Genomic DNA, 12,042 nt, shown 5'->3' on the forward strand with positions numbered 1-12,042 from the left:
AATTGGAGGCAAATGCCAGGTGGGCACCGGCTTCTTTAAAATAATAAATCGAGGTGGGCACTCGATCGGGCCACAACCAAAGCGCTCCCAAGCGCTGTAAGTGGCAAATGAAGCGCTTCCAGGCACTTAGGCAAAGATAAAGCAAGCGCTATAGGACAATCAACAGCGCTCCCAGGCGCTAGAGCAAAAAGGAAGCGCTCCCAGGCACCAAAGGGGCAAAGGGACCAACAAGCCCCCAGAAAGGACCACACAGAAGAAAGCAGGTCCCAGCACCAAGGCAATCTCAAGATAAAGCGCTTCCCAGGCGCTAGGGGGGCAGAGTCCATCAAGCCCCCCAGGGAGGACTCTCAGCAATGCAGTCCAGCAGGCATCCAGGGGCTGAGCAGGGCCCAGGGAGGCAAGCCTTCCCCTGAGCCCAAGCAGCAGCACGCCCCTGGCAGGATTCAAGTCAGAAACAAGAAAATTTTGGAAGGGGACACAGCCCCTTTTTATACAGAGAAATCCTTTGTCTAGCCGGATGCAGGCAGTGTGAGAACCATCTACAACTGGTTATAGGGAACTCCTTTCACTGTCCAGGCTAGGGACATCAGACGCACCGCAGGGGGTGGAGCCAGCATTGTGTGGGGAAAGCCCAGCCCTATTCAGGCCCAGGTGCACCCCTCCCCTCAGATCAGCGTGCTAAACACTCCATTTACCACCGGGGCAGACCCTCCCAGACTCTTGGAGCCAGGCTCACCAGCCAATCACACGCCAGAAACAATTTATACAAATATGCCAACTTCTAAAAGTAGCACTTCTACACTAGACACAATCATGCCACATATATCATTGCGCATCATTCAATCTCACGAGTTCGCACATACCAAACTCGACCCTGCACTCCCCACACATCAGGAACTACCATGGGCATACATATTCCCATTTCATTCCTATGGGAAGGCAGGTCACTCACCACACATACACAGAGAGCTCGCGCACTTTACACTGTACCACAGTGAAAAAGTGCACAGAGGCCTAAAATCACCAACACCAGGTCACAGAAACAGGCTAGGAAAAAGCCAAAAGTCTTGGGGTGAACCTGCCAAAAGGGCCGGTCCAACAATTCATTTTCATTATTATTTTGGATGTCATCTAGTAACAACATGTCTTTTTTAGGCATTATTAGTGAGAGTAGTGTGGTATGTCTATTTCTGTGTGTTTCTTAGGTCCTACTGGTTCTTCTATGTATTCTGGTAATTAAACTTTTTAGGGTTGGTATGGCAGGAAGTTGACCTGTTGCTTTCGCAGGAACGTGTGGTGTAATGATTTTAAGAATTGGTTCTATTGGCTGTTGTGAGTTCGTATTGGCCTCCTTTAAGCCATGAAAATATATCTGACTTCTATTTCAGTAACAGTAGGAGAATGATTATGTTTCCTAATGCTTTCAACTATTTCATTTTAGTGGTTTCCCTGCCTTAGCATGCACTTGAATGATATTTTATGCATTTCCAGTGTGTTTTCTTACTGGTGGTACCCTCCTTACTATTAGTATACCTTCTATAGTTTAATAACAGCTTCCCTTTTTGTGACTATGATGCTTATTTCGATATTGGGCAGAATTGCTTCCCCCCAACACTTACTCGGTCCTGGGACCGACCGACACCCGGTCGGCGGTCCAGACCAACCCATTATAATGCGATTGAACACTTTTCTCAATGGGAGCTTGTGTTACCACCATAAACCGGCTGTAACACAAGCTCCCCTTGAGAAAAGGGAGGTGCAGTGCATCCCTGCACCCGTGGCAGGCACCTCAAGGTGCCTGCCACATGGTGAAGAGATGAACAGGGCCTCCAACCGAAGGACGTGCACCAAAGGGGGCCCTGCTGGCGGCCCCCAAGCATGCTTTCCGACATTGATTCCATGTCAGACAGACCGGCATGGAAACTATGTTGGAAAGCGTGCATCGTATTCTCAAGGGTGGAAAGGCTCGCCCTTGAAATTACTGTCCGGCTTCCGACTGATGGATGGGCTCTCTGAGCCAGTCGGAAGCTAGCTGGAATGACCAGCCAGTTTACTTTCCGACCGCCTCTATCATAATAAGGCAGTCAGAAAGTAAACCAAGCGGTCCATTACGATCAGGCCTTTTATGTATTGTGTTTCTTACAAAATTTTAGTTGTGGGTTTAGGTGGACAGAAAATATACATTGATTAAGTTTAAAAAGTGAAATTATATTAATGACAGCATCATTACATTGCAGGTGCACATTTGAACTAATAGTCTAAATGTTGTCTTTACTTCGTTTTTATTGTACAACTCTATTTTGCACATTTGCTTGATGGAATTTTAGCACAGTTGTCTTTTGTTGTAGACTGTGGAGAGGAAACATTTGTTAGCTCTGTCAGTTTAATTTTTAACCTAAAGTTTAGTTTAGGGTTTGTTTGTTTTATTTTATATTTTACCTGATCCCAGTTCTGGTGCAGGTTTGGGACCAACCAGAGCAGCTCACCTACCAGGATCCATGATGAACTGTAAGCTAGAATAGCTAACGCTCTCCTAAATCCCTCCGGTCCTACAACGAATATGCACAACATTTACACTCTCCTGTTAGCTACTCATATTTATGTGCCTAGTTCTCACTTTTTTTTAATGTAACATTTGTAAAGCTCTATATAAAACTTTATAAATAAAAAATATTTTAAATCTGTAAAAGCATTATTTTGTTTCTATCTTACTTTTGTGCTTTGGTTCCTATGTGTACGTTGGAGGTGGTATTTTTTCATTTTTAGTTATTTTTATGTTTGTAATAATATAATGTAATATTGTGTGATTGTTGCTGTGTTTCATTACTTTTAATGAGTAGGTGATATTTGCTATTTCTTTACCTTTATTTACAATATTGTTGTATTTTTGGAATATTTTTTCCATGATATATTTGTCATCAATATTTGTGTTTTTACTGTTTAAGTACAGTGTAATGATATTCATATTTTCAATATTTGTTTGACAATATTTATGTATGTTCATATTGCTTTTCTCCATATAGTGTAATGCATACAAAATCACAGTAATCCAAGTTGGCATGAAGTAAAAGGTCCATTGCAGTAGTTGGCTGGACATTTTCTGATGAATTTTGCTGAATTTTGAATGAAGTAATACTATCACAAAATGTGCTATATCACACCGCAGAATGTGGCCCTTCCCTGCTGCATAGTTTCAGTGCCCCTGGGAATTGGTCATAGAGACAGATGGTAAGACAGGAATGCGTAGGAAGGAGGACAAGTGACCTGATTGTCTCTGCTACTTGTCATAAATAGACACACATTGTTGTGTTATGTTGAATCTTAAATTGCTTTTAAGGAATGTTCCATTTACAACCAAGCTGCAGTGAGTCTGCCTTCTCTTAATGTATAAAGAAAGTTTCTGCCTGAGGTGACAGTACTTCCGCTCTACTGTATACAAGAGCTGCCTGCCTAGAGCGGGTACTCAACAAGGAGAAACATCCAGAATTGGCAAGAGAAGAGTTGTGTATTTGTGTTGGTTGTAAACAGAATATTCCAAGAGGAGGTGATGGCTAGAATATTCAAAATGGTGTGTATGGAGTTGTGCATAATATCTCATGAAAAGCTTGGTCACTTTACTTGCCCTGTCTCCATTGCTGATGGCAACAGTAGATGTCTAGAGCCTGCACCAAACCACAGAAGACTCCACAGTGAGCCAACAGTGTGTTTTGTCTGCAAGTGATAGGCTAGTAGTTGCTCATGCCTTCCAGGAGAGCACGCTACTAATGTTGCTGCATGTAGGAAACCTCAAATACTACTTCGCAGTGGAGGCATCAGTGTTGTCCATAGCCAGACCCCATCAAATATCCCCTTTGTAGCTAAAGTTTTGAAGAAAATAGTCTTGGCACAGCTTACAAATGACTTCAAACACCATAGTATCTCAGGAGACTGAAAATCAGGCTTGAGATATAGAAGCGGAATACTATTCACACTCCTAAGTAATAATGAAGAGCTACTCATCAAGGCAGCTGAGATGATTTCACTCAATTTATCAGATAGCTTTAACACCTTAACAATAATTTTTTTTTACTACTGAGAACTAAACCTTTGCTCTTTATGCTCTTTTATTGGCCTCACCAATTAGAACTTTAGCTACTCTGTTTATGGCTAGCGCAAGTAGGGAAGTACATACTATGGGCTAAATTACAAGATTTAATGATCGGATAAATCATATTCAGAACTCCTCATATGGCAGTCTCAATAAATAACACAGTGTTAAAGGTGACGGCACACTGCAAAGGTGACCAAGTGATATAATGTGGAAAATATGTACAGTGAACAACTCACAAAAAAGTATACAAAATCCAAAATTAATCAACCAGCAGGACATAGCTATATGTATTGCGCATACGAGAATGAAAAATCACATAATCCTTCCAATTAATGAACAAGTGGTTGATATCAAGTCAATGTTTTGACTCTAAGGTAAAGAGTTTGAAAGGGTCTTCATAAGGACAAATGTAGCTACCTGGCCTTTTAGCTATATGTCTCCGCAGACAAGATATGGGGAGAGTAATAGGACCATTGGAGTCGGTCAGTTGTGCAATCCTGACAATCAGACTACCCGTAAAGGCAGAATACAATGCTGATGATCTCTGTGTGCATGTGTCCCACTATGAATGTGAGGAAAGTTCTGGGTCACGTAGATCCTTAGGATTACAGGGTTTCCCCACGTTGTTTATTGGTCTTCTTAGTATCACAGTAATTTTGATCTGAATATTTTCCAGCAGGAACACTTCTTATTAGATTTGCACCAGAAGAAACTACCCGTCTATGCTCAATAGCCTTCATTGTAATAAATCTGCTCATAATCTTTTTCTCATTCATAAGCAGTGTGAATCTGTGGGAAAAAAATCTTAACCCCTCACTTTGACCAAAGTGGTAAATCAATGTGGTCACTTTCCTAGCATATGTGAGGTTATTTGTCTAGGTGGCCCTGCCTTTGACTGTTTTGTGGCCACAGCTCCCAGCATTTACTTCTGCTTATTTTGGCCACCATTTGTTTGCCTGATGTATCTGTTAGGTTTTAGTGAAATTTGTTATGGAGGGGTGTCTTTAATGTGTGTTGAGACAACTTTTCTACTGTGTGATTTGATGTTTCCCTCTACATGCTCTTTGCTTTTTATTGAATATGTTGTTATCGTTTGGGAACTGGGAACGACCGACCCCCTGTCTCATAAAGTGAGTGCCAGGGAGAGAGCTGTGGCTATTGGCCATTCCCATAATAGAAACATGTGTAATTAAACTCATAAAGAAGGTAGAAGTGTGTTTAAAAGATGTGAATAGCTATAGGGCACTCCACATTTCACAGGGTGGAGTTTATCCACCTTGCAAAATATATTGTAGATAGCAAAAATCTGTAAATTGGTAGGATGCCACAACATATCAATATAATAAATGGGTTGTACACCAGTAACAACTCTACAGTTTCAGGGAATGCTTATTTTTATAGATGTTCATTTACTTGCCATGGGAGTATAGTGAATGGCAAGAAAAAAAATAACAATCTGAAATTCTTAATGTAGCAGCATTTCTTGTCAAATTGTACTTTTTTTAGTGAATCTCCTCCCAGTAAGCCTTGTGGTGCCTGAAAAGTTGATGTTTCTCGTCTAAACCGATATCCCATGCATTAGACATGATTCCCAATTTCTTTGATGGTAGTCTTCGTGTTTAGATTTATAGGGGAAATTACATTGTTATTTAAATCATAGCTGATTAGCACAAAGTCCTGGGGAACAGAATTTGACACATTTTTGTAGTAAGCACCCTAAGGTCTTTTGAATAACAATCCCTGTGGGGCAATACAACTAATGTATTTTTTTAATAAATTTTTTATGAACATAGCAATGGATAATCAATGGTACAGAACATCTTTTCTTATTTTTCATTTTCAATAATCATTTCAATAATTTAAAAGACTTAAGAGAAAGAAAAAGAGAAAAACGATTTTTTTTATATATATATATCAGACATGAGACACAAAAATTAGGAAGAGGTGAAGAAATTCATCAAACACAGAAAGGGAATACAATCAACAATGTTATCAAGAAGGGTCTGTGCAAAATCCGCAATCTATAAAGTGACACTGCAAAAAAGTGCAAAAACCTGCAATAAAGTGCTACTGCAAGTGCAGAAAGCTATAATAAAGTGAAATCTAGAAAGTGCTAGTGCAGTCGAATGTATAAACCCTTTCCTTATCTCATCCCTCCTTTAATTGTTCCAAATCCCCAAAATACTTCCAATTCCTTTCAAACCTCCTAATAGAACCTACTCTGCCCGCATATGCTTTTTCAAAAAGACAGGTTCTCCTTATCTTATTGAACCATTTTATCAGTGATGGAATTTCCCTTGATTTCCAATTTTGTAGTATTAAAGAGCGAGCGACCTCACATGATATAAATATAAATACCTCTTCAGATTTGTTAAACCTGCTCCTATCCTTGCTTATACCAAACAAGACCGCTTCTACCATAGGCGAAAATGATTTTCCAATGTCCAATTCAATTTCTGCAAATATCTCTTTCCAGAAAGACTCCAGCATCGGGCAGGCAAAAAATGTGTGATACCATCCTCCCTGACCATGTGCTAAGCATTTAAAACACTTATTTTCTGTTCCAGGAAACATTCTTTCCATAGCCTCAGGCATATATTAAGCTAGCCAACGGGAAAAGAAGGCCATCCTCTTATAGTTAGCAGCGCGCAAAGATTTGTTTCCCAGTAAACAGAGAGCCTCCCAATCTTTCAAAGAGAAAATACACTGGGTCGAGAGACTTACTTTATTCAAATGTTTATCAATCAATGGGGATTGACCCGAGCAGTGGAGCATTTTATACCACTGCCCTATCCCGCTGCTCTTCCTTCCGTAAAGGGTATTTAGTAAGTTATTAGGGGCATTCAATTGCAACTAACTAATGTATTTGATCAAACACTTTCATACATTGTTATGCATGGCTCTCAAAGAGAGCCTTTATCGTTTATATCAGTTTCTAAAACTGCTAACTCACTGCTATGACATTGCTTCACACTCAAAAAATTGCCTATTTAATGTCACTCAGAATCCTTCAGTGACAAAACATCCCAGAAACTCACTGTCACACACCTATAATTCTATGTTAATTATGGCATTCATAATATGCCTTTATTGTTTACATCCATTTTAAAATCTGGTAATTTACTGCTACGACGCAGCAACAGTTGATATCACTCATTCCCCACTGTTTCTGCGTATATACATCATAAAGGGTTGTCTGAGAGCCTGTCAGTGAAGCGCTGCTTGTCTGCTTTGACTGAAAGCAGAAGGCACAGCTACAGGAGGTGGAAGGAAGGTAGAGGTTGTTGGGGAGGATTAAGGATGACAGGTAAGGAATATTTTTTCACATGTGAGTCAGGGATGAGAGGTGATGTCATATATGGCTCTCCATTACTCCCCAGCCCATGCAAAGCAGTTGAAAGCAGAGGCAGATGATTTTGGGGGGCATAACATACAATTATAGATTGGTCAAAAGTGAATAACAGGGTTGTTTTTCCCCTTAGAGTTCTGAGTGCAATCATAGACAACTTGAGCTTCTCTCTCGTTGTCTATTTGATGTCAATGAGAACCCTTTGGTGAAAATTACCCCCATAATTCACTGTTACCCATCTAAAAATGTATATGTTGTACACTACTGTCCTGCAATCTACTGTAGGAATGCTGCTGTGATCTTCCCTTGGAGGGTATTCAGCCTGATTCTACCCTACTTGTTCTTGTTATGTTTTTGTACTGTAGATAATCATTAATAAAGGATCTCACTTCACAATATTTGAAGACTGTCGCTTTGGAGACAATATTCGGAGATCTGATCTTTATTTAATGAATTGAGTGATCTTTTTATTTCTTGCTTTCTTTGTATCTTGTGCATGTGTTTTTTTTACTCCCATTTTTTATAAAACCACTAGTGATAAAATGAACAAGATTTTCCAAAAATCTGATATACAACTGAGTTTCCTTTACCTTAATTGGAAACCATGTTTATGTAAAAGGCAGTGTCGTAGATTACATTAGCAAAGAAATGATGGGTCAAACTTTGTTGTTTTCATTGTTGATTATATCTCTTCCAGTAAAACTGCCAGTTATCTCATTTATGTATTAATAGTATCATAAAATAATAAACCTCTTAAAAAATTCTGGTATCTTCCATCTGGCACACATATTGACATTTTCTGAAATTCCAAATGCCAACCAACCAAAATGTCAACAGAAAAAAATGTTACTGTGTCTTCATTTGCAGCCAGCCCATCAATATCAGCAACAGCAGAAGTGGTGATCCATATCTTGGATGTCAACGACAACTCCCCAGTTTTGGTTGGCGATTATTCTGGAAAATATATGTGCACTCCGCAGAGAGATAAACAGTCCATTACTATTAGCGCCTTTGACCATGACTCGGTGGAACACAGCATCCCTTTCATTTTCACCCTAGCCAATGATCAATCAATTCGAAATAATTGGAGACTTAGCTCCATTAATGGTATGTATTCAAGAAAGATCCTCAACATATTTTCTCCCTCTCTTTGAATTGCTTATCTTGCTTTGCAACTCATCTAATGGACTGCTGTACTCGTTTTTTGTTCTTTCTCCAAATTATCCCAGATACACATGCTTTACTTACGATGGGAAACACTTGGTTGGAACCAAAATTACATATTGTGCCTATAATCATTACAGACAGTGGAAAACCATCGCAAAAGCAGCGTATTCACCTTCCAGGTAGGAAGACATTTGCCACGTCAAGTGAAACAGCTGTAGGAAAATGACATGATGATAAGGGTTCCAGATAAGGAGTTCTTGGATCCTTTGAAAAATTAAAGTGATTAGTGTAATTGATGAGAAGACAACTCCAACTGTTTACTTATTTCTATCAGATTTCTCTTGTTTGTACTAACATCTGACTGAAAGTGCCACTTGTTTTGAAGGATCCTGATCAACTGTTGTTATATATTGACTTGGGCTGATTGCATTACAATAGAGCTAAATCAGTGGAGTACCTCTATAATGATGGTCAAAGGATGGGAGTTGACAAATCCCTCCTTTGTGATGGGGCGGTTGTTTTATCAGAATAACCCACCTCATATGTCTCAAGGGACAGTCATAGATTTTACATTAGAAAGATGTAATAGGTTGCAGAGATTCAACCAAATTCTCCTGACATGACAACTTTGGAGAATCCACAAGTCTCACAGAAAACTGTGATGTTGATATGATTTAGAAAATAGACTATTTTCCTTTTTAAACAAAATGCAATGAAACACAGCACGATGCAGAACAACAAAAGTCACATAAACCAATGTCTACTTTTTACAATTTCAGTATCATTTTTAGCTAAGACTGGGAGCTGCAAGGAAAAGTGATCTGGATAGAAGGCTTTCCATAGCAATATTTTGATAGCACGTGCAACAGTCTTTCTTTGAAAGGTTTTCCCACACATTTATATTCCTAATAATGAATGGTGAGGTGGGATGTCCCACCTCATTGCACATCATTTCCTGCGTGGGTGACTCTAGGGGGAAATCAGGAATCTGAAAGCTGGGCAGACACACTCCAGTTTTAGCCTTTCATAAGACTCCACTGGCAGGAGCCAGAGAAGGCAGACAGCATAGTTTGAGGAGTGCCAGGTCTGCAGGAATATGATGTCCCATGCCCTGTCTGGAATGACTGTTAGAATGTAAGCTGGAGTGAGCGGGCACTGGGCCGTGGCCAGTTACCACTTAGTATGGGTAGCAGCTGTCAGTGCATTGTTTAGCGAGGAAGAATACTTTGCAAATACTTATTCAAAGTTGCAAACTATCAAGCCTTGAAACGTTGTCCACCTATAATTAGTGCCCATAGAATGCAATTCAATAGGGATCTGTCTATAAAGATAGACTTGATTAGGTTTTCTCCTAGGATGCACCACAGTGGAATGTGTTACTATCATTAGAGTGCAGTGTGGTCAGGCAATGTACATAAGACACAATGTTGTGTGCTGAGGTAGTCAAAACAACCATGAAATGTGGAAAACGCATTAGAATAGTGCAATATAGGTTCTAGCTACATCATCAATACAGTCCATAAGTCAAGACAGAACGCCAATCAGAACTTCAGAAAACTCTTGCTTTCCGTCATTTCAATATGCATATATTTGAAGAGAAGAGTTTTGCTATGTATTATTTGTGTTGACTGTTACAGCTAAAACCCACTTTCACAAACGTAAAAAGGAATGTACATTGAATATTACAAAGTGTGTGTTTGTGCTGTTTTAGCAATACTGACATCCAAAATTGAAGCTCCCAGAAACAGTCCAGTTTGCGACGTGCTATATACAAACGATTTTGTTCCTATGGATCAATTGTTACACATAATAATACCATGTGTATCCAATGCCAATAGGATTTTGTTTTACCAGCCTAGGCATTAACAGAGCACTTACAGGATATAGGAACAAATGTCTTAAACTAATCATCGAGAACAACTATATTGACTTTCAGGGCACACTATGTAATTCACTAAGATATGGACAACATAAAGATTGGCAACAATAATTTAATTAAAAAACAACAAGGCTGCACACCAAAATATGGGTAAAAAATAACATTTTCAAAATATCTTATTGTAATTTACATAAATATCAACATTTATAAATATTTCTTACTAAGAAATTGAATTGACAAATCATGTTTAAGAAAATACCACAATGATCTATGAACCCAGAAAAAAATATACAGCAACTTAGAGACATCATCCTCAAACACAGTACAGAAACTACACTCATCGTACCACCGACAAGCTCCACATGATTCTTGACAAAGGTGACACAGCAGCCCTCATTCTCCTGGACCTACATGCAGCATTTGACACAGCCTCACACCCTATCCTCATGAAGCACCCGCACAACATTGGCATTGAAGGACCTGCTCTATGCTGGATCTGTTCCTCCATCTTAATAGAAAGAACAGAAGTCGACAGCCAAGCACCTTACTCCTGGGAAGCCCGAAAACTCATCTGCGGAGTGCCTTGAGGTTCATCACTCAGCCCCACTCTCCTTAACCCATACATTATTCCTCTGGCCAATGCTATCCGCGCATACAAAATCAACAACCTCTCTGACGATGATGACACTCAACTCATATTCTCCCTCTCAGATAAGACCCCCAACACAAAAAACAAGCTCATCACCTGCTTGACCGAAGTCACTAACTTGGTGATGCACAACTATCTTAAGCTCAACACCAACAATAAGGAAGTAGTGATCTTTGGTAAGAATACTTCACCATGGGACTCCAACTGGGTGCCAGTCAAACTCCCTCTAAAACCCAGAACCCATGCCAGGAACCTCAGAATAATCGCACAAGTCAACAGTGTCCCTGCATCCTGCTTCCACTTCTTAAATTGCTGAGGAAGATCTTCAAATGGCTCCAAAGATCACACTCTAGTCACCAGCAAGTTGGACTATGGGAACACCTTCTATGCTAGGATCACCAAGCAACTCACTAGAGACTCCCAACTACACAGAAATGGAGCCGGCCATGGCCTCAAAAGGGTTCTCCCTACCAAGTGAACTGGTGACTCATTACATCCTGAAGAGTATAGGAAACGGATTGGTACCCCGGTCTCAATGGCTAACCTTGGTCCTTATTCAGAGAGGGCACACAGTTTTGGGCCTCAGTACTCACTCCTTTGTATGCCAATTGCAGGTTCGTCGAAGATGTTCCTGAGGCATGGAGAGTCTCCTTGTTGCAACATATTTTTAAGAAAGGAAACAGATCCATGAAAATATTTCTTAATAGCATTAATGGACATTGAGGGCAAAGTCTACGCCAGCACTTTAGTGCAGGAGTTTGCAAGTTGGGCATCCACCGGTGGGCTGCTACCCTTCTTCCAAAAAGGTTTTGAGTGGGATGGTCAACAGTGGACAACATCATCGCCTTCTCATATCTAATCCAACAAGCAACAACCCACACAACTCTCCCTATCTTTGCCTGTTTTAT

At 40.0% G+C, this 12,042-nt stretch overlaps 1 protein-coding gene across 1 annotated transcript in view; it reads left to right on the top strand.

Annotated features, from left to right (window-relative positions):
* The window catches only part of CDH16 (cadherin 16), a 777,195-nt gene that overhangs the window by 530,518 nt on the left and 234,635 nt on the right, over window positions 1-12,042 (top strand). Inside the window, exons 15-16 of the mRNA XM_086947729.1 lie at window positions 8,307-8,546; window positions 8,669-8,785. Coding sequence (XP_086803855.1) covers window positions 8,307-8,546; window positions 8,669-8,785 — 357 coding nt within the window. The remainder of the gene's footprint in view (window positions 1-8,306; window positions 8,547-8,668; window positions 8,786-12,042) is intronic.

This window comes from Lissotriton vulgaris, chromosome 12 (genome assembly GCF_964263255.1).
Source record: "Lissotriton vulgaris chromosome 12, aLisVul1.2, whole genome shotgun sequence".
NCBI classification, from domain to species: Eukaryota; Metazoa; Chordata; class Amphibia; order Caudata; family Salamandridae; genus Lissotriton; species Lissotriton vulgaris.